The sequence below is a fragment of the Theropithecus gelada genome, chromosome 14 (assembly GCF_003255815.1).
Source record: "Theropithecus gelada isolate Dixy chromosome 14, Tgel_1.0, whole genome shotgun sequence".
Classification (NCBI taxonomy): domain Eukaryota; kingdom Metazoa; phylum Chordata; class Mammalia; order Primates; family Cercopithecidae; genus Theropithecus; species Theropithecus gelada.
The window spans coordinates 59,012,105-59,037,420 of NC_037682.1; the positions used below are offsets into that span (position 1 = coordinate 59,012,105).

At 52.6% G+C, this 25,316-nt stretch overlaps 2 protein-coding genes across 4 annotated transcripts in view; both read left to right on the top strand.

Annotated features, from left to right (window-relative positions):
* The window catches only part of DCHS1 (dachsous cadherin-related 1), a 33,726-nt gene extending 17,079 nt beyond the window's left edge, over positions 1–16,647 (top strand). Inside the window, exons 3-21 of the mRNA XM_025358276.1 lie at positions 3,647–3,835; positions 3,933–4,164; positions 4,305–4,541; positions 4,884–5,909; positions 6,131–6,324; positions 6,532–6,628; positions 6,729–6,886; positions 7,093–7,957; positions 8,044–8,283; positions 8,378–8,503; positions 9,125–9,334; positions 10,302–11,180; positions 11,304–11,417; positions 11,589–11,800; positions 11,890–12,044; positions 12,238–12,368; positions 12,483–12,766; positions 13,107–13,245; positions 13,585–16,647. Coding sequence (XP_025214061.1) covers positions 3,647–3,835; positions 3,933–4,164; positions 4,305–4,541; positions 4,884–5,909; positions 6,131–6,324; positions 6,532–6,628; positions 6,729–6,886; positions 7,093–7,957; positions 8,044–8,283; positions 8,378–8,503; positions 9,125–9,334; positions 10,302–11,180; positions 11,304–11,417; positions 11,589–11,800; positions 11,890–12,044; positions 12,238–12,368; positions 12,483–12,766; positions 13,107–13,245; positions 13,585–16,196 — 8,100 coding nt within the window. The 3' untranslated portion in view covers positions 16,197–16,647. The remainder of the gene's footprint in view (positions 1–3,646; positions 3,836–3,932; positions 4,165–4,304; positions 4,542–4,883; positions 5,910–6,130; positions 6,325–6,531; positions 6,629–6,728; positions 6,887–7,092; positions 7,958–8,043; positions 8,284–8,377; positions 8,504–9,124; positions 9,335–10,301; positions 11,181–11,303; positions 11,418–11,588; positions 11,801–11,889; positions 12,045–12,237; positions 12,369–12,482; positions 12,767–13,106; positions 13,246–13,584) is intronic.
* A 1,874-nt stretch (positions 16,648–18,521) lies between these two features.
* TPP1 (tripeptidyl peptidase 1) lies at positions 18,522–25,211 on the top strand. 3 transcript variants are annotated; one of them, XM_025357408.1, is made up of 13 exons: positions 18,522–18,593; positions 18,710–18,781; positions 19,062–19,201; positions 20,211–20,361; positions 20,559–20,686; positions 20,834–21,012; positions 21,106–21,304; positions 21,457–21,645; positions 21,897–21,966; positions 22,408–22,528; positions 22,641–22,799; positions 22,979–23,104; positions 24,710–25,211. In XM_025357408.1, the coding sequence occupies exons 1-13, from the start codon at positions 18,550–18,552 to the stop codon at positions 24,749–24,751; spliced, it is 1,620 nt and encodes a 539-aa protein (XP_025213193.1). In that variant the 5' UTR covers positions 18,522–18,549; the 3' UTR covers positions 24,752–25,211. The 3 variants fall into 3 exon arrangements, with proteins under 3 accessions (XP_025213193.1, XP_025213192.1, XP_025213194.1); XM_025357407.1 differs by having other exon boundaries at positions 23,284–25,204; XM_025357409.1 differs by lacking the exon at positions 20,211–20,361 and having other exon boundaries at positions 18,538–18,593; positions 19,062–19,164; positions 20,569–20,686; positions 23,284–25,204.
* Positions 25,212–25,316: the final 105 nt, after the last annotated feature.

Below are 25,316 nucleotides of genomic sequence, written 5' to 3' on the forward strand. Positions count from 1 at the left end.
TCTGGCTTTAAGGGTGATTGGATCAGCAGGTGTGTGACAGATCGTTCCTTCATTTGTATGTTCAAGATTTTATTTACATATTGTAAGCCTGGCACTGTGCTAAGCCCAGAGAACAAAGAAAAGAGACAGTCCTATTCCCAGGGTGGTCACAGTCTAGATAGGGAGACACATCAGTAACTAATGCTGCAGCAGGTGGCATATAAATGCTGTGGAAGCCCAGAGGAAGGGCCTTGAAGGACTAATGAAACTTTGCCAAATGGATAATATGAAGTGTGCAGACCAGAGACTCCAAGCCTAAGGAAAGAGCTGCTGAACAAATACCAGGACACGTTCAGGAGATTGTATTGTTCAGGCTGGCATCAGCTGTACTGATGAGAAAGAGTCAGGGGAGATGAGACAAGACAGTAGACAGGAGCCAGGTCACAAATTCAACTTTATCTTTAAAATCATAGGGAGCAAGTGAAGGACTCTAAGCAAATCTGATATGTCTTTTAGAAAGATTGCTTTGACTGCACTATGGAGTATGGCTGCAGGAGAGAGGATAGCGGGCAGGGAGTCCTCTTAGGAGGCTGGTGCTTGGTGTCCTAATGTCACCAAACTCCACCAGACTCCTGGACATCTCCACACAGCATAGACTTCCAGGCTAGCTCTGGGCCTGGCTGACCTCTTGTCCTCTGGCCAGACTGTGCATATTTGCTCGCCTGCTGCTGTGCAGCTCCACAACTCACTCTTCCATGTGTTTACTCTCCTTCTTGGCCAGGACCAATAGGCTATGGCTTCCAGACTTCTCTCCTCACTAGTGCCTGAAGCAAGAGAGCAACTCTCCAGGTAGTTTCCTGGAGTTTTTACTATTAGCAACCATAGAGAATGAGGGGTAAAAATGACCATTTGGGGTTTACAACTGTTACAAGAAGTCTTAATGTTTGATTTATTCAATATAAATGTATTGAATGTTTACCATGTGCCAGTCACTGTATTAGAGACATGGAATACAGTCATGAAAGCATCACTCCCCTCATCTTAAGGAGTTTATAGAGGGGAGATTCATGTGCAAAGAAATAGTTTCATTCCAATAAAAACATTTCCATTTGGGGATATATATGAGGTACAGATAGGCTGTATGAGTGCTTTCCCGAAAGAAGGGACCCTTGAGTTGAGACTTAAAGAATGAGCAATTTATGAGAGTATCAGATGGGGTAAGGCTTCCAAGCAGCGGTGAGGTGCACAGAGGTGTGGGAGGGCCCAGCTTGTTCAAGGGCCTACTAGGGGTTCAGGATATCTGGAGTTAAGACCGGAGATGGGAGGGTGGCGGATGAGAGTGCAGGGAGGCTCAGTCAAGTCAGAGGGTTTGAGCTTTTTTCTATAGGGAATATTGAAAATTTTGAGTAGAGGAGCAATATTACCAGATTTGTTTTTGCAAGTGGTAGTCAATGTAGAGCAGTGGTTTATAACCATGGGAGACTTTGCCTCCCAGAAGGGATATTAGCAATATCTAGAGAAATTTCTGATTGTCACAACTGGTGGTATACTATTGGCATCTAGTGGGTAGAGGCTGAGAATGCTGCTAACCATCCTGTAATGCACTTGACAGCTCCCATAATAAAGCATTATCTGGTCCAAAAGGTCAATAGTGCCAATGTTGAGAAACCGTGGTGTAGAGTACAGATCAGAGGGTCAGACCTCTATAAGAAGGCAGTCAAAATAATGCAGGGGAGCAATAACTCAGGACAACTCAGGCCTAAGTCAGAACGATGATAATGGTGATGGAGAGGAACAGACAAATAGAGTTAATGAGGACTTACTTAATCCCTGGTTGATTGATATACCGGGTGAGAAAAAGGGAAGAACTGATTTCTGGCTTTAGCAACTGTGTGGATGGAAGAATCATTAGAGCAGGTTTGGAATGATCATGAGTTTAGTTTTGGGCTGGTTGGATTTAGGGTGCCTGTGGGACATCCAAGTGGAGGTGCTGAGCAGCCATCTGGATGTACAAGTTTGGAAATCTCAGAGGAGTGGTCTAGAGTGAAAGTATAGACGATGGTTGAAGTAAAAGACAAGGCCCTGAGTGAGTGTGTGAAGTGAGAAGGGGCCAAGGAGAGATTCCAGGGAACAGTGTGTAAGAACAGGCAGATAAGGGGAGATGGAGGAAGACTGGCAGTGGTGGTGGGGGAAGCAGTGGGTGGAGAAGCAGGAAAAGTAGTGTCAAGAAGTCATAGCAGGAGAGATGGGCATGGTGATGCATCCCTGTAATCCAAGCCACTCGAGAGGCTGAGGCAGGAGGATTACTTGAGCCCAGTAGTTCCAGACCTGCCTGGACAACATAGTGAGAGCCTGTCTTACAAAATAAATAAAGGCCAGGCACAGTGGTTCACGCCTGTAATCTCAGCACTTTGGGAGGCCAAGGTGGAAGGACTGGCTGAGGCCAGGAGTTTGAGACCAGCCTGGGAAACATACTGAAAACGGTCTATGCAAAAAATAAAAAAACTAGGCAGGCATGGTGGTGCACACCTGTAGTCCTAGTTGTTCAGGAGGCTGAGGCAGGAGGATTGCTTGAGCCCAGGAGTTCAAAGTTGCAGTGAGCTAGGATCACACCACTGCACCCCAGACTGGGCAACAGAGAGCCTGTCTCAAAAATAAAATTAAATAAATAATTTATGTTTTAAAAAGTCAAAGCAGGAGGTACACCTGGGAAGGAGGTTGGGATGGGCATATGGAGTAAGTTTGGAGGCTGGTAGAAAGTTTAGAGAGTTCACAGATAAATGTCTTTCTTTTCTCCTTGAAATAGTGCATCTGAAGAGAGCAAGGGATGGAATGGGGGCAAGAGGACAGGGATGAAGTTTATTATGGCTTTGGGGCAGAAGGGGAGAGGGAGCTGACCAAGGTCGGACTGAGATGCTGAGCTGAGAATCTGCTGAAAAAGGAGACTGTATTTGCAGTGAAACCTCTGAGCAGGGGTTGTACAGGCCAGGAAATTCACTTCTGCCTTGTTCATTTCCAGTCAGTGGCCCTTGTGCCTTTTGGGTCACTTCCTGACAACTTCCCCGGACCACTGTTTATTGCTTTCTTCCTGCAGCGAGTCAGAGGGCAAAGGTCATTAACAGCTTCTGGAGATGGTGCCGCAGCTGTACTGCTGCCTGCCAGGATTGGTGCAGGGGAAGTCTGTCTCCTGGGATATCCGGGCCCACAGCCACAGTAGAGAGTTGGAGCAGAAGCTGTTTCCAGGGTTCAGCCATGGCAGGGTCTTGGTGTCTCTCAGGAGGGTAAACAATGCACAGGTCATTTCTGTCAAGGGTCTGGGCAACAATCAGAAGTCCTTGGCCAGCTTTCTCTCTAAGCACATTTTCTGGCTGAGAAAGGGGAACTCTCCAGCTTCCTGTTGCAGCGTATCATGACCCTGAGGTCCTTATATCCACAAAGAGCACTTTGTCACAGGCTACAGTTGTCAGTACCAGCTAACCCACTATTGAGGGCCTAATGTGTACCCAATGTATAAAACTTAGTGTGAAAGAAGGTTTTGTTATAAAGCAGGATGATCAGACTGTCGATTTACTCAGTGAAAAAAAAATATGGGTAAAGCACCTACTGTGTACCTTGCACAGTACTAGGCAAAGAAGAGGGGACACCACTCACCCCAGCCTCTCCCTAGGTGACAGCCACAGATGCGGATAGTGGCCTATTTGGCCTCCTCTCCTATTCCTTGGGTGCTGGACTTGGGTCTTCCGGATCTCCCCCATTCCGCATTGATGCCCACAGCGGTGATGTGTGCACAACCCGGACCCTGGACCGTGACCAGGGGCCCTCAAGCTTTGACTTCACAGTGACAGCTGTGGATGGGGTGAGTCAGTAGACCATGGGTAGGTTGGGATGTTGGGGTAGGGCACTCACCGGGGCCAGACAAGGCTCACCTGACCTATGGCTGCATGTCCCACCAGGGAGGCCTCAAGTCCATGGTATATGTGAAGGTGTTTCTGTCAGACGAGAATGACAACCCTCCTCAGTTTTATCCACGGGAGTATGCTGCCAGTATAAGTGCCCAGAGTCCACCAGGCACAGCTGTGCTGAGGGTGCGTGCCCATGACCCTGACCAGGGGTCCCATGGGCGACTCTCCTACCATATCCTGGCTGGCAATAGCCCCCCACTTTTCGCATTGGATGAGCAATCAGGTGAGGATCCTCCCATTCCTGGGGCCTTCCCCCAGGTCTCCCTCCCTACCTGCCTAAATGATGTCCTACCCACCTCTTCCATAACCTTTCTGGCCCTATTAAGTTTCATTATATATCTCTGCTTCTATCTTTCCTCCCAGGGCTGTTGACAGTAGCCTGGCCCTTGGCCAGACGGGCCAACTCTGTGGTGCAGCTGGAGATCGGGGCTCAGGATGGAGGTGGCCTACAGGCAGAACCCAGTGCCCGAGTGAACATCAGCATTGTGCCTGGAACCCCCACACCACCCATATTTGAGCAACTACAGTATGTTTTTTCTGTGCCAGAGGATGTGGCACCAGGCACCAGTGTGGGCATAGTCCAGGCACACAACCCACCAGGTATCATTTAGCTTTATACCCACTTGGTGCCAGACCCAAATACCCCAGTATAACCCTCCAGCACCATCTGAAGGTACCTTAGAGTATCACAGCGCAGATAGCCCCTAAGTATAAAACACTCTGGTACCAATGCCCAGCACCTCCTTAGGCACGGTGCAGGCACACTGCTTCATGAGGCACAGGAATGTCACCTCAGTGCCAACCAACCTCTTTGCCAACCCCTGCCCCTCCTCCTATTTTGAAAGGCATGGGTGTGGGCACTGCCCATTCCTTCTTGGGATCAGAGTCTGGGTCCTGACTCAATAAGGGACTTTTTCCTGATCCCATTTTCGTCCTCCCTAGGTCGCTTGGCACCTGTGACCCTTTCCCTATCAGGTGGGGATCCCCGAGGACTCTTCTCCCTAGATGCGATTTCGGGGCTGTTGCAAACACTTCGCCCTCTGGACCGGGAGCTACTGGGACCGGTACTGGAGCTGGAGGTGCGAGCAGGCAGTGGAGTCCCCCCAGCTTTCGCTGTAGCTCGGGTGCGTGTGCTGCTGGATGATGTGAATGACAACTCCCCTGCCTTTCCTGCACCTGAAGACACGGTATTGCTACCACCAAACACTGCCCCAGGGACTCCCATCTATACACTGCGGGCTCTTGACCCCGACTCAGGTGTTAACAGTCGAGTCACCTTTACCCTGCTTGCTGGGGGTGGTGGAGCCTTCACCGTGGACCCCACCACAGGCCATGTACGGCTTATGAGGCCTCTGGGGCCCTCAGGAGGGCCAGCCCATGAGCTGGAGCTGGAGGCCCGGGATGGGGGCTCCCCACCACGCACCAGCCACTTTCGACTGCGGGTGGTGGTACAGGATGTGGGAACCCGTGGGCTGGCTCCCCAATTCGACAGCCCTACCTACCGTGTGGACCTGCCCTCAGGCACCATCCCTGGAACTCAGGTCCTGCAAGTGCAGGCCCAAGCACCAGATGGGGGCCCTGTCACGTATCACCTTGCAGCAGAGGGAGCAAGTAGCCCCTTTGGCCTGGAGCCACAGAGTGGGTGGCTATGGGTGCGGGCAGCGCTGGACCGTGAGGCCCAGGAGTTGTACATACTGAAGGTAATGGCAGTGTCTGGGTCCAAAGCTGAGTTGGGGCAGCAGACAGGCACAGCCACCGTGAGGGTCAGCATCCTCAACCAGAATGAACACAGTCCCCGCTTGTCTGAGGATCCCACCTTCCTGGCTGTGGCTGAGAACCAGCCCCCAGGGGCCAGCGTGGGCCGAGTCTTTGCCACTGACCGAGACTCGGGACCCAATGGACGTCTGACCTACAGCCTGCAACAGCTGTCTGAAGACAGCAAGGCCTTCCGCATCCACCCCCAGACTGGTGAGCACAGAGACCCAAATCCTGAGACCCCATAACCTTATCCCCAGCCTGGTGAACATCCAGACAGTATCCCCAACCCCCAGCTCCCATCTCACCCCTGAGAGTGATGATTTAGCCCTGGCATTCCCTCCCTCATTCCCCAAAACCCAGCTTCTTAGGTGCAGGCCTCAGACTCTGCATCCCTAAATATCTCATACATGATCCCCTTCTTGCACTCCCAGGAGAAGTGACCACACTCCAAACCCTGGACCGTGAGCAGCAGAGCACCTATCAGCTCCTGGTGCAGGTGCAGGATGGAGGGAGCCCATCCCACAGCACCACAGGCACTGTGCATGTTGCAGTGCTTGACCTCAACGACAACAGCCCCACCTTCCTGCAGGCTTCAGGAGCTGCTGCTGGCGGCCTCCCTATACAGGTATGTGAAGTGGCAGGACTTTGTCCTGAAAAGTGTGAGAGGGAGTGGGGATCTCCCCATAGAGCTGTAGACGTAGGTAAGAGACTGCCTCCTGGATCGGGTGTCGGAGCCCAAAAGAGGTTCTGCCTGCCCGCAGGTGAGGGAAGCTTTATCCTGAGTTGTCTGAAGAACAGGAAAGAGACAACTAGGTGAGTTGTGTTCCCACAGGTACCAGACCGTGTGCCTCCAGGAACACTGGTGACAACTCTGCAAGCGAAGGATCCAGATGAGGGGGAGAATGGGACCATCTTGTACACGCTAACTGGTATGGGAGTGGAGAGAAGAGAATTGGTGGGTGATGGCATGCCTTCACGGCCTGCCCAGCTCTGGGCCCCAAGCCCTCATCTTACTCTGCCTGTCCCCAGGTCCTGGCTCAGAACTTTTCTCTCTGAACCCTCACTCAGGGGAGCTGCTCACTGCAGCTCCCCTGATCCGAGCAGAGCGGCCCCACTATGTGCTGACACTGAGTGCTCACGACCAAGGCAGCCCTCCTCGAAGTGCCAGCCTCCAGCTGCTGGTGCAGGTATGGCTGCCCTTCCCACAGTCTGCCCACCTCCCCTTGGCTACCGCTGTAGGTCCCCTTCAGTAGCTCCAGCTTCATGGGAGTCCTTGGGCTCCAGTAGTAGTCAGGTTACTCTGACCACTCTTTCCTACCACCTGGGAAGCCAGCCCAGATCCCCTTTTACACCGGCCCTCACAATTCTGTTCTCCCTCCCCGGTCCACAACAGGTGCTTCCCTCAGCTCGCTTGGCCGAGCCGCCCCCAGAACTCGCAGAGCGGGACCCAGCGGCACCAGTGCCTGTCGTGCTGACGGTGACAGCAGCTGAGGGGCTGCAGCCCGGCTCTCTGTTGGGCTCGGTGGCACCTCCAGAGCCCGCGGGTTTGGGCGCACTCACCTACACACTGGTGGGCGGTGCCGATCCCGAGGGCACCTTCGCGCTGGATGCGGCCTCAGGGCGCTTGTACCTGGCGCGGCCCCTGGACTTCGAAGCAGGCCCGCCATGGCGCGCGCTCACGGTACGCGCTGAGGGGCCGGGAGGCGCGGGCGCGCGGCTGCTGCGAGTGCAGGTGCGCGTGCAGGACGAGAATGAGCATGCGCCCGCCTTCGCGCGCGATCCGCTGGCGCTGGCGCTGCCGGAGAACCCGGAGCCCAGCGCAGCGCTGTACACTTTCCGCGCGTCGGACGCCGACGGCCCCGGCCCCAATAGCGACGTGCGCTACCGCCTGCTGCGCCAGGAGCCGCCCGTGCCGGCGCTTCGCCTGGACGCGCGCACCGGGGCGCTCAGCGCTCCGCGCGGCCTGGACCGAGAGACCACTCCAGCGCTGCTGCTACTGGTGGAAGCCACCGACCGGCCAGCCAACGCCAGCCGCCGCCGTGCAACGCGCGTTTCTGCGCGCGTCTTCGTCACGGATGAGAATGACAACGCGCCTGTCTTCGCCTCGCCCTCACGCGTGCGCCTCCCAGAGGACCAGCCGCCTGGGCCCGCGGCGCTGCACGTGGTAGCCCGGGACCCGGACCTGGGCGAGGCCGCACGCGTGTCCTATCGGCTGGCATCTGGCGGGGACGGACACTTCCGGCTGCACTCAAGCACTGGTGAGGGTTAGGTTGAGGGTGAGGGCGAGGAAGGTGCTGAGGTGGAGTGTTGAGGTCCCCACCAACCTGCCTTACCGCTCACCTAGGAGCGCTGTCCGTGGTGCAGCCGTTGGACCGCGAACAACGAGCTGAGCACGTACTGACAGTGGTGGCCTCAGACCACGGCTCCCCGCCGCGCTCGGCCACTCAGGTCCTGACCGTCAGTGTCGCTGACGTCAACGACGAGGCGCCTACTTTCCAGCAGCAGGAGTACAGCGTCCTCTTGCGTGAGAACAGCGCGCCTGGCACATCTCTGCTCACCTTGCGAGCAACCGACCCCGACCTGGGTAAGACCTCGGGGGATGAATTATGAGTGGGATGGACTGGGGCAAGAAAGAGCGTTTTTACCCTCTGATCGCCCTCCATGCTGTCCCTCCTCAGGGGCCAACGGGCAAGTGACTTATGGAGGCGTCTCTAGCGGAAGCTTTTCTCTGGATCCTGACACTGGTGTTCTCACGACTCTTCGGGCCCTTGATCGAGAGGAGCAGGAGGAGATCAACCTGACAGGTACATGTTGACAGCACCCCAAAAGCCTGAGTGAGGTGTTGTAAACACCAGTATTACCTGGACAGAATACCCAAAGTACTACCTTCTAGAAGTTTTTGCCTAATGCCACAAAGCTCCTGTTACGTTTTTGGACCCTTTTGGGGAGTCAAGAGTTTGGCAGGGTGCAAGGTGAACTGACTTCTAGACTGCCACAACTGTGACCACACAAATTCTAAAATGCATAATGTCACAGCTATGCCCTCCTGGCCTCCCTCAGATACTGCAGTCATTTGACAGAGAAGCATATTGATACTGAATATTGGAGAGGTCAAGTGACTTGCTCAAGCTCATGCAGCTTGGAAGTGGCAGGGCTGGGACTTGAACCCAGATCTTTTCATACCTCATTTAGTGCCTTTCCTGTTACACCACCACTAGTCCAAGATATATCTTGCATGCACCAAGCATGGGAGGTAGGACACATGTATGTTTATGTATGCATGACACATGTGTGCCTGGGAGGTATGGAGAGATGGACATTTTCTGGTTTGTGTGCACTGAATGAACATATATGACCACTATGTGGTGTGGATTTCTCCATGTGATGAGAGCAGACTAGACTTCATTGATTTTGCTTTCCCACAGTGTATGCCCAGGACAGGGGCTCACCTCCCCAGTTAACTCATGCCACCATTCGAGTGGCTGTGGAGGATGAGAATGACCATGCACCAACCTTTGGGAGTACCCATCTCTCTCTGGAGGTGCCTGAGGGCCAGGACCCCCAAACCCTTACCATGCTTCGGGCTTCTGATCCAGATGTGGGAGCCAATGGGCAGTTGCAGTACCGCATCCTAGGTGAGAACCTTCCCACTCCCACTAACTCAGCACCCACTTGCCTGGTTCTTGCTCCTCCTTGGCTGCTGTCAGCCTCAGTGCATGTGTCTGGGTCTCCTTTTCCCTCATGATATCGTCCACCTTTTCTTTCATGCTTATACCCAGTGTATCTGGGTATCTCTTTCCATGCCCTTTATCTCCCTGTGTGTCTCTGTTTCTATCTTCCTATTTCTTTTCTTTCTCATTTATTTCTCCCTGTAGAGCAGTCGTTCTCAAACTTTTTGGTCCCAGAAACCCTTAACACTCTTAATTTTTGAGAACCCTAAAGAGTTTTTATGTGGATTATATTAGTATTTACTGTATTAGGTAATAAAACTGAGATGATGTTAAAATATGATTGTGAAACAAGCCAATGAAGTATACAGCTTGCCAGTATTTCTGTGTAAGCACAAGGAAATACTAAGATTTCAAGTAACAGTTTGTTGGACAGTAATTAATTTCAGAGATTAAAGCAGGTGTAACTGAAGATAGCCAGAGCAGACTGAATCTCTGAAGACACACACATTCATGCTCTAAACTTTCTATCTAGAAAATTCTAGAAAACACAGGAATACATAAGCACACATTGCATTAACCAAGACATTATATCATCACATGTCATAGAGCATCTGCAAATTCTACTGTACATCTGTGAGATAATGAGAATAAAAAGGCCATATAATGGCTTAGTAGTGCTATGAAATAATTTTGATCTTATGCATATGAAAAGGACCTGGGGGACTCCTGGGGTTCCCAGACCACACACAGATGATACCAGCTGCTTTATAGTATTTTCTGTTACTTTCCATTTCTTTTTTTCTGTTTTTCTTCCTTTCTTTCATAAGTTCAGTTGCTTTTGTGCACATGCTCACTCTCTCTGCTGTTGTCTGTAAATCACCCCCATCCCCATGACACATGTATATTTATATGTGCATGCCCTTCTCTGCAGATGGGGACCCATCAGGAGCCTTTGTCCTAGACCTTGCTTCTGGAGAGTTTGGCACCATGAGGCCACTAGACAGAGAGGTGGAGCCAGCTTTCCAGCTGAGGATAGAGGCCCGGGATGGAGGCCAGCCAGCTCTCAGTGCCACGCTGCTTTTGACAGTGACAGTGCTGGATGCCAATGACCATGCTCCAGCCTTTCCTGTGCCTGCCTACTCTGTGGAGGTGCCGGAGGATGTGCCTGCAGGGACCCTGCTGCTACAGCTACAGGCTCATGACCCTGATGCTGGAGCCAATGGCCGTGTAACTTACTACCTGGGTGCCGGTACAGCAGGAGCCTTCCTGCTGGAGCCCAGCTCTGGAGAACTGCGCACAGCTGCAGCCTTGGACAGAGAACAGTGTCCCAGCTACACCTTTGCTGTGAGTGCAGTGGATGGTGCAGCTGCTGGGCCCCTAAGCACCACAGTGTCTGTCACCATCATAGTGCGTGATGTCAATGACCATGCACCCACCTTCCCCACCAGTCCTCTGCGCCTACGCCTGCCCCGCCCAGGCCCCAGCTTCAGTACCCCAACTCTGGCTCTGGCTACACTGAGAGCTGAAGATCGTGATGCTGGTGCCAATGCTTCCATTCTGTACCGACTGGCGGGCACACCACCTCCTGGCACTACTGTGGACTCTTACACTGGTGAAATCCGTGTGGCCCGCTCTCCTGTAGCTCTAGGCGTCCGGGATCGTGTCCTATTCATTGTGGCCACTGATCTTGGCCGTCCAGCTCGCTCTGCCACTGGTGTGATCATTGTTGGACTGCAGGGGGAAGCTGAGCGTGGACCCCGCTTTCCCCGGACTAGCAGTGAGGCTATGATTCGTGAGAATGCACCCCCAGGTGGGTTTCCAGCCATTTCTCCCAGATTCGAACTCCCAAATGGGCTGAGGTTGCCCATTGAAAATGTCCCCCAAACTCTCCCAGTCTCACGCTCGCAGTCCAACAATACCATTCTTTCTGCAGGGACTCCTATTGTCTCCCCGAGGGCTGTCCATGCAGGAGGCACAAATGGACCCATCACCTACAGCATTCTCAGTGGAAATGAGAAAGGGACATTCTCGATCCAGCCTAGTACAGGTAAGGAATAGGAGCAGGGGCTCTGTGCGGGACAGGCTACTGGGGAAGCAGGTTCTTTGCATCAGAGGAGCCTTTGATGGGTGAAGGGCTATCCTTGAGTAACGGGTCTCAGAGAAGGAGGCTCCAGGGCAAGCAAAGGGAGCTGTCACTTATGCATTCTGCCTCCCCCAGGTGCCATCACAGTTCGCTCAGCAGAGGGGCTGGACTTCGAGGTGAGTCCACGACTGCGACTGGTCCTGCAGGCAGAGAGTGGAGGAGCCTTTGCCTTCACTGTGCTGACCCTGACCCTGCAAGATGCCAACGACAATGCTCCCCGTTTCCTGCGGCCCCATTACGTGGCCTTCCTTCCTGAGTCCCGGCCCTTGGAGGGGCCCCTGCTGCAGGTGCGGGGTGTGATGGAAAGATGGGGGAGCAGGGCTAGTCAGACTTGTCTGTGGCCAGACCAGTCCCAGCAGCCTCCTACCCTCACCAGGTGGAGGCAGATGACCTGGATCAAGGCTCTGGAGGACAGATTTCCTACAGTCTGGCTGCATCCCAGCCGGCACGTGGATTGTTCCACGTAGACCCAGCCACAGGCACTATCACCACCACAGCCATCCTGGACCGTGAGATCTGGGCCGAAACACGGTGAGTCCTGGCCCTGTGGACCAAAGACCCTATCTTGGGCCTGTCCAGTTTAAAGCCCTGCCTTGAACCCACCTCAGTGCCTTGGCCACATCCTGAATTCCCCAGCCCTAAGGTCTGTCCTGAGTCCTCCTGGCCCTGCCCAGAGTTCCCCCTTATTGCCATGCCCCACCCGATGATTGTGCTTTGTACCCAGGTTGGTACTGATGGCCACAGACAGAGGGAGCCCAGCCCTGGTGGGCTCAGCTACCTTGACGGTGATGGTCATCGACACCAATGACAACCGCCCCACCATCCCCCAGCCCTGGGAGCTCCGAGTGTCAGAAGGTGAGACTGGGTAAAGTGGGTGGCATAAAGGGTGGCAGAAAGACATTTTTCTCCACCCTGCGGCTCAAGGTGGGGCTGTGTCCATGCCAAACACATTTGTCTCGTGTATTTCAGATGCGTTATTGGGCTCAGAGATTGCACAGGTAACAGGGAACGATGTGGACTCAGGACCGGTGCTGTGGTATGTGCTGAGCCCATCTGGGCCCCAGGATCCCTTCAGTGTTGGCCGCTATGGAGGCCGTGTCTCCCTCACGGGGCCCCTGGACTTTGAGCAGTGTGACCGCTACCAGCTGCAGCTGCTGGCGCATGATGGGCCTCATGAGGGCCGTGCCAACCTCACAGTGCTTGTGGAGGATGTCAATGATAATGCACCTGCCTTCTCACAGAGCCTCTACCAGGTATTGACACCCCTGGATCCACCTTCACCTGGGCCTGGGTTGTTCTTATTGGAGGCAAGTATCAGAGCTAGCAGCTGCTGAGGTGGGCTGGATGTTGGAGCTGATCTGGGAATGGGAAGGTCCCAAGTCCTGTGAACTACATCCTGGTTTTGCATCCTGTACCCACAAAGGGGAGAAGGTGGGCATTTCCCATTCGAATACTTAGGAGTAGGGGCTCCGAGTATTCCAAGTATTGGAATGGACGCCAAGCAGGGCTCAAGGAAGCAAGCTCAAGAACAGGCTGCATGGACAGCAGGGCAAATGGGAAGCCTGGCCATAAGCACTTCTCCTCACACTTCAGGTAATGCTGCTTGAGCACACACCCCCAGGCAGTGCCATTCTCTCCGTCTCTGCCACTGATCGGGACTCAGGTGCCAATGGTCACATCTCCTACCACCTGGCTTCCCCTGCTGATGGCTTCAGTGTTGACCCCAACAATGGTGCGTCTTTCCCAGGATCTGCCCCTTGCCTTTGACTGTGTTAGGCTATAATCTGACCTCATTCCTTGAATTTGTTACTCAAACTCTGTAACTCCTAGATGTCTGGCCCAGGGAGGACATTTCCTCCCCTCTGTCTTCATTGTAAGCCCCTTGTTGAGTGCATGTCTAGAAGCTGTTCCCTAAGCTGTGAAGCCTTGAGGCCATCCCCTTGTCTCCCAGCAGATAGGCCATTCCCTGAGTCTGACTTTCAAAACCATTTCCTAGATCCTGAAGGGTCACTCTTCTGTTCACTCACAGCCTTTGTTGAGTTTGTTTCTTTCCCTTCCATTCTCATCTCAGGGACCCTGTTCACAATAGTGGGAACAGTGGCCTTGGGCCATGACGGGTCAGGAGCAGTGGATGTGGTGCTGGAAGCACGAGACCATGGGACTCCAGGCCGGGCAGCACGAGCCACAGTGCATGTACAACTGCAGGACCAGAACGACCATGCCCCGAGCTTCACATTGCCACACTACCGTGTGGCTGTGACTGAGGACCTACCCCCTGGCTCCACTCTGCTCACCCTGGAGGCTACAGATGCTGATGGAAGCCGCACCCATGCCGCTGTGGAGTACAGCATCATCAGTGGCAACTGGGGCCGAGTCTTCCAGCTGGAACCCAGGCTGGCTGAGGCTGGGGAGAATGCTGGACCAGGCCCCCAGGCACTGGGCTGCCTGGTGTTGCTTGAACCTCTAGACTTTGAAAGCCTGACACAGTACAATCTAACAGTGGCTGCAGCTGACCGTGGGCAGCCACCCCAAAGCTCAGTCGTGCCAGTCACTGTCACTGTACTAGATGTCAATGACAACCCACCTGTCTTTACCCGAGCATCCTACCGTGTGGCAGTACCTGAGGACACACCTGTTGGAGCTGAGCTGCTGCATGTAGAGGCCTCTGACGCTGACCCTGGCCCTCACGGCCTCGTGCGTTTCACTGTCAGCTCAGGCGACCCATCAGGGCTCTTTGAACTGGATGAGAGCTCAGGCACCTTGCGACTGGCCCATGCCCTGGACTGTGAGACCCAGGCTCGACATCAGCTTGTAGTACAGGCTGCTGACCCTGCTGGTGCACACTTTGCTTTGGCACCAGTGACAATTGAGGTCCAGGATGTGAATGATCATGGCCCAGCCTTCCCACTGAACTTACTCAGCACCAGCCTGGCCGAGAATCAGCCTCCAGGCACTCTCGTGACCACTCTGCATGCAATCGACCGGGATGCTGGGGCTTTTGGGAAGCTCCGTTACAGCCTGTTGGAGGCTGGGCCAGGGCCTGAGGGCCGTGAGGCATTTGCACTGAACAGCTCAACAGGGGAGTTGCGTGCACGAGTGGCCTTTGACTACGAGCACACAGAAAGCTTCCGGCTGCTGGTGGGTGCTGCCGATGCTGGGAATCTCTCAGCCTCTGTCACTGTGTCGGTGCTGGTGACTGGAGAGGATGAGTATGACCCGGTATTTCTGGCACCAGCTTTCCACTTCCAAGTGCCTGAAGGTGCCCGGCGTGGCCACAGCTTGGGTCATGTGCAGGCCACAGACGAGGATGGGGGTGCTGATGGCCTGGTTCTGTATTCCCTTGCCACCTCTTCACCCTATTTTGGTATTAACCAGACTACAGGTGCCCTATACCTGCGGGTGGACAGTCGAGCACCAGGCAGTGGAACAGCCACCACTGGGGGTGGGGGCCGGACCCGGCGGGAAGCACCACGGGAGCTGAGGCTGGAGGTGATAGCACGGGGGCCTCTGCCTGGTTCCCGGAGTGCCACAGTGCCTGTGACCGTGGATATCACCCACACCGCACTGGGCCTGGCACCTGACCTCAACCTGCTATTAGTAGGGGCTGTAGCAGCCTCCTTGGGAGTTGTGGTGGTGCTTGCACTGGCAGCCCTTGTCCTAGGACTTGTTCGGGCCCGTGGCCGCAAGGCTGAGGCAGCCCCTGGCCCAATGTCACAGGCAGCACCCCTAGCCAGTGGCTCACTGCAGAAAGTGGGCCGAGAGCCACCTAGTCCACCACCCTCTGAGCACCTCTATCACCAGACTCTTCCCAGCTATGGTGGGCCAGGAGCTGGAGGACCCTACCCCCGTGGTGGCTCCTTGGACCCTTCACATTCAAGTGGCCGAGGCTCAGCAGAGGCTGCAGAGGATGATGAGATCCGCATGATCAATGAGTTCCCCCGTGTGGCCAGTGTGGCCTCCTCTCTGGCTGCCCGTGGCCCTGACTCAGGCATCCAGCAGGATGCAGATGGACTGAGTGACACATCCTGTGAGCCACCTGCCCCTGACACCTGGTATAAGGGCCGAAAGGCAGGGCTGCTGCTGCCAGGTGCAGGAGCCACTCTCTATCGAGAGGAGGGGCCCCCAGCCACTGCCACAGCCTTCCTGGGGGGCTGTGGCCTGAGCCCTGCACCCACTGGGGACTATGGCTTCCCAGCAGATGGCAAGCCATGTGTGGCAGGTGCACTGACAGCCATTGTGGCCGGCGAGGAGGAGCTCCGTGGCAGCTATAACTGGGACTACCTGCTGAGCTGGTGCCCTCAGTTCCAACCACTGGCCAGTGTCTTCACAGAGATCGCTCGGCTCAAGGATGAAGCTCGGCCATGTCCCCCAGCTCCCCGTATCGACCCACCACCCCTCATCACTGCCGTGGCCCACCCAGGAGCCAAGTCTGTGCCCCCCAAGCCAGCAAACACAGCTGCAGCCCGGGCCATCTTCCCACCAGCTCCTCACCGCTCCCCCATCAGCCATGAAGGCTCCCTGTCCTCAGCTGCCATGTCCCCCAGCTTCTCACCCTCTCTGTCTCCTCTGGCTGCTCGCTCACCCGTTGTCTCACCATTTGGGGTGGCCCAGGGTCCCTCAGCCTCAGCACTCAGCACAGAGTCTGGCCTGGAGCCACCTGATGACACGGAGCTGCACATCTAGCTGTGGCCCAGGCTGGGCCCCGACCTGGGATGCGCATAGTGTCCCCAATGCAGGTCCCACTCTGAGCCTGCCCTGGGCAGCCTCGTACTATGACTGGCTACGGGGAGGCCACCACCAGGCCCCAGCTCTCCACCCTGAACTCCCCAGCCCCCTCAGAGCACTAGGACCATAGAAGTCCTGTTGGTCACTGACCTGTGACCAGATCCAATGTGGGGAGAAATATGAAGGAGGTAGCAGCCCTGGGTTCTCAGTGAGGGCTCCCTGCCCTGCACCAGCACCCTGAGATGGAGCTGAGACTTTATTTATTGGGGGTAGGGGGATGGAGGAGGTCCCTCCAACATGTTTGGACCCAGCTCCTTTGGGTTCCACTGACGCCCCTGCCCCTGCCCCTGCCCAGAACCAAGTGCCAATTCTCACTCTGGAGCCTTAATAAACTGCAATTTGTATCCAGTCTCCAGCTTTGTTCTATAGGGATGACTGGAAGACACCTGGTAGAGTATTGTGGATACCTCAGGAGGCACAGAGGGGTGGTGGGGTGGGGATGGCACTGGGAGCTCAGGAGCCTAGCCTGAGGCTGATGATCACATCTCTCTGCAGCTAATCTTTTCCTTCTAATATGGGCAAGAGGCCAGCAGGGCCTTGAGAGGGATCAGTTGGGTGTGAAAGGGGATCTTGGGGATGACCAGCTCTAGGCCCGAAATTCTTTTTTTAAAATAAGTCGGGGTGGGTACAAGAGCAGTCAAGGGGTTTATTTGTTTTTCTTGGGGCCACTAAATATCCACATTGTAATAATAGCTCAATTTGTTGAGCCTTTGTCATGTCAGGCTTTCTGCAGGTGGCTGTCTTGCTTCATCTCAGTGTAAACTTTCACAGTCATACAAAGGGATTTGGGAACCACTGTTGTAGACCATTCTTTGGGGGAGCCAGGCTGTGAGGGAAAGGCGATTGGCCAATATTTGAGAAGTTCATGGGACTGAGGAAATTAGAAAAAAAAAAAAAAAGTGGTCAAAGAGAAATGTTTCTGAGCATGATGCTAGTAAATACAGCTCTAGGATCCAAGCTTAGTGGGAAACTGGAGGGATCAATGGACAGGAGGAAGTCAGATTAATAGGAGTGAGGAAAAACAATAGCTTGAAAAAACAGAAGGTTACAGTCTAAGAAAGGATTCTATAATTATAATTTCAAAGGTAGAGCAGTTTTGAGAGATAGCAAGCCCAAGTGTAGCCATGGGACTGGTTTGCTTCAGTGAAGTGAAGGTAATGCTCCTTGGGTTTAATGAGATGAAGAAATGGAAGGTTAGGGTGTTGAATGGGTCTTTTACCTAGATAATTTGATCATCTAGGTCAAATGATCGCAGGAATTGGGATGGAGAGAAAAGTGAAGTGCCGTAATCTTCAGCGTGGGAATATGATCTATAGGTTAATGGATGTCAGTGGCCTGTAGGACAACAGCAAGAGTAGAGGGATCTATCTAAAAAGTATTGAGGTCAGAACAAGGGATTTTACATGAGTATAAGATTAATGGTTTTAGAAGTTAAAATGACACTGCTAACACCATCTTCCATATGGATTTTTTGGGGAAAAAAATACTTAGGAAGACTGGAAGGGAACTGAATCCTCAGGGTTTTAACTCTCATTGAAAATCTTCTTGTAATGACCCCAATTCGAAGCAGTAAACTCAGACCTTGTGGGCTTTGAGTTACCATTAGAAAGAAGCAAAGGTCTGTTTCCATTTTATCCACCTGAGCCCACTAAACAAGATGCAAGATTCCTCCGTGGCTCTTGGAACAAAGTTGATTTCCTTGAAAACCTTGGGAACCCGTAATAAACAGGACCCCAGCTGGTTTTAGATCTCCTGTGAAGCTACTTAAAACTGGAAACTGATTTGAATAAAAGGATCCTGATCTTGCAAAAGCTCTACTCTGTTCATAAATGTAGTCCTAAAATGAACACAAAATTGATAATATGGAGACATAGAGGATAAAGGAGGAAAAAATTTTTTCACTGCAATATTTCAAGGCAGATCACTTTTATATAAGTCTCCATATTGTAAATGCAGAAACCTAGGCTCTGAGAGGTTATTTTGCTGATATCATATAGCTTGGAAGAACCCCGGTCTGTGGGTCTCTAGAGCCTACTCACTTGTGGTGATTCCCAGGGGACCAAGCTCAGGATGCAGGTGGGGAGCACTGGGCTTACTCAGCACTTGACTGGCCAGAGGGGAGAATCCGAGTGGCGGCACCACCCTTGCCTAGCATTCAGGACCACCCACGCAAGGGAGGAGCCAGCACCGTCACTAGTTACTAGGCAGAGGGTTAGTGGTGGTGGACTATAGGGTTCATGTGATCTGTCACATGACAGCAGATCTGCGGAAGGGCAGAATGGGACTCCAAGCCTGGTGAGAAATTGAGAGGGCTGGGGAGAAAGGGATCACGTTGGGGGGAGCACACATTGGGAGGGTGGGAACACAAGGAAAATGTAGCTCCCACTGAAACCCACCTGCTGCCCTTACAGCCTCCTAGGGCTCTTTGCCCTCATCCTCTCTGGCAAATGCAGTTACAGCCCGGAGCCCGACCAGCGCAGAACGTGAGTTGACTTAGCACAGACCACCCCCTTCCCCATACCCTGTTCTGCCTCTCACTGTCCTGGTCCTAGCTTCTCTCACCCCCATGCCAGCTCCTAGTACACACTCCATAGTTTCATCTCTAGGTTCCTAGGCTCAGTCCCCTATCATTCACCTCATGTGATCTGTATCTGCTCCTAGGATCCTACCCAAGGTCTCAGCTCCTAATCTGGAACCTTCCACGACCAATATTTTCCATCTCTACCCTAACCAAAGCCATGTCCCTGACCCCTGACCCTACAGGCTGCCCCCAGGCTGGGTGTCCCTGGGCCGTGCGGACCCTGAGGAAGAGCTGAGTCTCACCTTTGCCCTGAGACAGCAGAACCTGGAAAGACTCTCGGAGCTGGTGCAGGCTGTGTCGGATCCCAACTCTCCTCAATACGGTGCCTTTTGGGACTGAGGACAGGATGTGGGATGCAGTGGAGGGACACAGGGCTGGGTTGGGCATGGGATGGTGATCAAGTCAGGGCCTGACAAGACACTTGTGTTCCTCAGGCTAGAAACCTAAAAGGGGATGTGGCTCAGCATATAGGCTTTATGATCAAATATGAACTCAAATTCTGACTCTGCTACTTACTAGCTACCAGGCAAACGGGAAAATAGCATCTAGTACAACTTAAGTTCCTTCCCCTACCCTCGAATCCATTCTAATTTCTTCTGTTCACATACTAAGGCTGCCAGTTCTAACTCCCAAAGAGCCTTTGGATTAGTTTACTTCTTGCTGTCCTTTGTTACTACCAACTCACTCATTTATTCCCACTCCTGGACTACTGCCCAGCTCCCCAGCTGATCTGCAGTCTCCTCCCTCCACCCCACCCCTCACTGTACTCCCCCACTCTGCTTCAAAAGTCTCTCCAACAGTCAGAATGGATTGGTTCCTTCTCCTGGTTAAAGCCCTTCACAGCAGGGGGAGTGTGCACATGTGAACTGCAGAGGCTGGGGACAGGGCAGTGTGACACTAGTATGCATGGCAGGAAACAGTGACTCACCATCGTGTTAAGCTTAAAATCAACAAGTATGCAAATTTGAGCTAAACTGGAAAACTAGTGCCAAAAGATTTGAAAACATTTACTGGACATAAGCTTAAAATTAAAATGGAAAATTTATATGTATTAATCTCATTGATTTTCATGATCATGGCAATACATGCTGTGGTGCGACATTTGCAACTTACTGGCCTTTAGGGTAAATCCATATTCTTGGCCATGGCATTTCAAGTCTCTCCAGCCTTTTCTTCTTCTGCTCCCCAAGTACACCCTACACCTGCAAGCACAACCCTCCTTTACCCTGATCCAGGCTTTGGGAAGTCCTGATGTCTTATAGTCGAGGTCCAAAACGGGGAGTTTGGGAAAGCAATGAATGAGGGCAAGTGCCTCTTCTGAATCCCTGCAGGAAAATACTTGACCCTAGAGAATGTGGCTGATCTGGTGAGGCCATCCCCACTGACCCTCCACACGGTGCAAAAATGGCTTTTGGCAGCTGGAGCCCAGAAGTGCCATTCTGTGATCACACAGGACTTTTTGACTTGCTGGCTGAGCATCCGGTGAGAGGAAATGATTTCTCCATGGAGGGCACCAGTCATCCCCTCAGTGAGATGGATGGGAGGGAGTTGAGAGCTTGCTGGGGCTTGTGGGTGGGAGCTGATGCATGGGGAGACAGTGACTGACTGCCCAGGGATGCTCAGAGGCAGCTTCTTCTGTTCCGTTTTGAGCTTTCTGACCTCTGTTTTCTGACCTCCAGGCAAGCAGAGCTGCTACTCCCTGGGGCTGAGTTTCATCACTATGTGGGAGGACCTACAGAGACCCATGTTGTAAGGTCCCCACGTCCCTACCAGCTTCCACAGGCCTTGGCCCCCCATGTGGACTTTGGTAACACCTATGGGGTGAATGGGGATTGGGGCAGACAGATCCAGGGGCTGGGGAAGTTTAGATGCCTTTGGAGACTGAGGGTAGGGTGAGTAGTAAGGTGGGCATTACAGTCTATAAGATCTCCTCAAGCCTGACTTCTCCCTACAGTGGGGGGACTGCACCGTTTTCCCCCAACATCATCCCTGAGGCAACGTCCTGAGCCGCAGGTGACAGGGACTGTAGGCCTGCATTTGGGGGTGACCCCCTCTGTGATCCGTAAGCGATATAACTTGACCTCACAAGACGTGGGTTCTGGCACCAGCAATAACAGCCAAGCCTGTGCCCAGGTGAGCCAAGCAAAGAGCCCCAGGGTCCTCAGTGCCTTGCCACACTGGGACTCACCCTCAGACCCACAACCTCTGCTCTGACTCCCTCCATAGTTCCTGGAGCAGTATTTCCATGACTCAGACCTGGCTCAGTTCATGCGCCTCTTCGGTGGCAACTTTGCACATCAGGCATCAGTAACCCGTGTGGTTGGACAACAGGGCCGGGGCCGGGCCGGGATTGAGGCCAGTCTAGATGTGCAGTACCTGATGAGTGCTGGCGCCAACATCTCCACCTGGGTCTACAGTAGCCCTGGTACTGCCAAGAGGACTGGACGGTGGGGAAGAGGGTGGGAGATGGGTATTGATCCCTGCCCCCTCAAGGGAATGCTGTAAGCTGGAGAGAGATCCTGACAACCCCCAATGACTATCTTTGTGCCCATCCCTCAAACAAAAATAATAATCCAGGCCGGCATGAGGGACAGGAGCCCTTCCTGCAGTGGCTCATGCTGCTCAGTAACGAGTCAGCCCTGCCACATGTGCATACTGTGAGCTATGGAGATGAGGAGGACTCCCTCAGCAGTGCCTACATCCAGCGGGTCAACACGGAGCTCATGAAGGCTGCTGCTCGGGGTCTCACCCTGCTCTTCGCCTCAGGTGACCTCCTACCCTAAACTTAGACAACGCTTCCACCCCTGCAACCTGGGAGCTTTGACCCCACAGTGACCCCTGAGCCTGGTCTCTGACTCATAATCTGAACTTAGACCTTCCAACAGGGACCACTGACCTAACCTCTACACTCTGACCTCCTGCAGTAATAGCTGACACATAAATTTCCTCTCTGACATCTGAACCCACATACTAAGCCCTGACCAATTAATATGAGTGCTACACTTGGTCTCTCTTAGGTGACAGTGGGGCCGGGTGTTGGTCTGTCTCTGGAAGACACCAGTTCCGCCCTACCTTCCCTGCCTCCAGGTAAGTACTCCAGCCTACCACTCAAGTATAACCACCACCTTTCACTTGTGATCTCATGATGTAGAACCTTTGTCTTGACCCCACCATGTGCTCCTGTGGTTCAGCCTTAAGCTTTGCCTGCCCTGGTTGCTGCACTCCTGTCTCTTCTTCCTGTAGGTCTCAGGCCCCAAATCTCTTGTGTGGGATACAGCTCCCATTGTTCCTTTTCCTCAGTCCCCAGGCATTTTAGTGGAAGATTTGGTGGATGTTCTGTAGAGAAACGTGTGCACAGTCACCTCGGACCATGCCTTGAAGGCTCAAAATCTCTTAGTCAATCCTATGTAGATGCTTCCCCATAGAGTCTAGTTCCTCCAGCAAGATCTGGGCTATACTCACCCCTCCCCACTATCTTGGAGGTCCCCTTGGGTCCACTACTATCTGAATGCTGTCTTCTCCCCTCAGCCCCTATGTCACCACAGTGGGAGGCACATCCTTCCAGGAACCTTTCCTCATCACAAATGAAATTGTTGACTATATCAGTGGTGGTGGCTTCAGCAATGTGTTCCCACGGCCTTCATACCAGGTACATGTGTTTATGTGCATAGATGCAGGGTAAGAGTGAGGATGGGGGATCCTCAGTTCAGCTGACTGCTGGGCAGGCCACATGCCAATACTCACTCAAAAATGCCTTTCAGGAGGAAGCTGTAGCCAAGTTCCTGAGCTCTAGCCCCCACCTTCCACCATCCAGTTACTTCAATGCCAGTGGCCGTGCCTACCCAGATGTGGCTGCACTTTCTGATGGCTACTGGGTGGTCAGCAATAGAGTGCCCATTCCATGGGTGTCCGGAACCTCGGTGAGAATCAGCCCATCTCCAAACTCTCACTCAGGAACTACCCTTACCCCCTAACACCTTGAGTACCTTGCATCCAGAACCCCTGACTCCTTAGAGATGTCTGATACTTTAAAGCATCACCGTCAAAAAGTCCAGTCACTCTGAACCCCTGACCTTTACTTGCACCTTCACTCTTGCAGGCCTCTACTCCAGTGTTTGGGGGGCTCCTATCCTTGATCAATGAGCACAGAATCCTCAGTGGCCGCCCCCCTCTTGGCTTTCTCAACCCAAGGCTCTACCAGCAGCATGGGGCAGGACTCTTTGATGTGAGTGTGGAAGGGAAGGGTGTGGACATTTTCATACAACTATGGGGAGTACTAAGGGGGACTTGGGGGCAGTTGGGGTGGTATGGAACAGCCTCTGAAATATGAATACAGGATGAGGAGGTATACTCTTTAAGTATTGGTACTAGCAGGCCCAGATCTGATGCCAGCCTCCTCCCTAGGTAACCCATGGCTGCCATGCATCCTGTCTGGATGAAGAGGTGGAGGGCCAGGGTTTCTGCTCTGGCCCTGGCTGGGATCCTGTAACAGGCTGGGGAACACCCAACTTCCCAGCTTTGCTGAAGACTCTACTCAACCCCTGACATTTTCCTATCAGGAGAGATGGCTTGTCCCCTGCCCTGAAGCTGGCAGTTCAGTCCCTTATTCTGCCCTATTGGAAGCCCTGCTGAACCCTCAACTATTGACTGCTGCAGACAGCTTATCTGCCTAACCCTGAAATGCTGTGAGCTTGACTTGACTCCCAACCCTACCATGCTCCATCATACTCAGGTCTCCCTACTCCTGCCTTAGATTCCTCAATAAGATGCTATAACTAGCATTTTTTTGAATGCATCTCCCTCTGCATCTCATCTTTCTCTTTTCAATCAGGCTTTTCCAAAGGGTTGTGTACAGACTCTGCACTATTTCACTTCATATTCACTGCCCAATTCACTGCAAGGAGACCTCTACTCTCACCTTTTACCCTTTCCTACCCTGACATCCAGAAACAATGGCCTGCAGTGCATACTTCTCAATCTTTGCTTTATGGCCTTTCCATCATAGTTGCCCACTCCCTCTCCTTACTTAGCTTCCATGGCTTAACTTCTCTGACCACTCTTGTCTTCCCCCCTCATCAGCTTCTGCTACTTCATGGAATGCTGACCTTCATTGCTCCATTTGTAGGTTTTTGCTCTTCTCAGTTTACTCATTGTCCCCTGGAACAAATCACTGACATCTACAACCATTACCATCTCACTAAATAAGACTTTCTATCCAATAGTGATTGATACCTCAAATGTAAGATGTGTGATATTCAACATTTCATCTTCCACCTTCCCAAACCCAAACAATTCCATCTCTGGTTTCTTTTTGGTAAATGATGCTATGCTTTTTCCAACCAAGCCAGAATCTGTGTCATCTTTCCACCGCATCTTCAATCAACAAGTCCTCAATCAACAAGTCCTAATGACTGCACCTCGTACCTCTTAAATATCTTTATCAGTCCACAAGTCCTTCCAATGATATTTCCCAAGTATATCTAGAACTTATCCACTTATATCCCCACTGCTACTACATTAGTTTAGGGCGACATTCTCTTGAAAAGTACAGTGTCCTTACTTCCGGCCAATCCCCAAATCATCTTCCAGAGTAAAATGCAAATCCCATCAGGCCACTTGGATGAAAACCCTTCAAGGATTACTGGATAGAGTTCAGGCTTTTTATTTTCTTCCCCCAATCATAGCTCACAAACCTTCCTTGCTATTTGTTCCTAAGTAACAAATCATTTTTCCTCCTCCCTCCCCAAACCCCAAGGAACTCTCACTCTTGCTCAAGCTGTTCTGTCCCCTTAATACCACCCCTGATACAAACTGCCTGGTTAATTTCCAGAATTCTTACAAGATTCAGCGCAGAAGTCACCTTCTCTCGTGAATGTTTTGATTCCCTGAGGCTACTTCATTTTGGTATGGCTGAAAAATCCTAGATTTTCTAAACAAAACCTGTTTGAATCTTGGTTCTGATATGGACTGGGAGAGAGACTGGGTCAAGCAAGTTTATCTCCCTGAGGCTGTTTCCTCGTCTGTTAAGTGGGAATATTACCTGCCTTTCATAATCACCAGGGAATAAAGTGGAATAATATTGATAAGAGTACTTGGCACCTGGAAGTAGGTGGCAGATGTTAATGCCCTTCCTCCCTTGCACTGCGACCCCTGTGTCTACCTCTAGTATTGTAACGACCACATAGTATTGAAATAGCCACTTTACTTGTCTGGCTTCCTTTCCAAGACCGTTGGTGCCTAGAGGACTAGAATCGTGTTCTATTTAACTTTGTATTCCCAGGTCCTAGCTCAGGAGTTGGCAAATAAGAATTAAATATCTGCTACATTGAAAACCTCACGCCTTTCACTCGTTGTGATTTTTGCATACGTTGTTGACTTAGGCTGAAACCCCTCCTCCTCCTACAGCAGCACTGTGGGCCGCCCCACTGCTGCCCCCA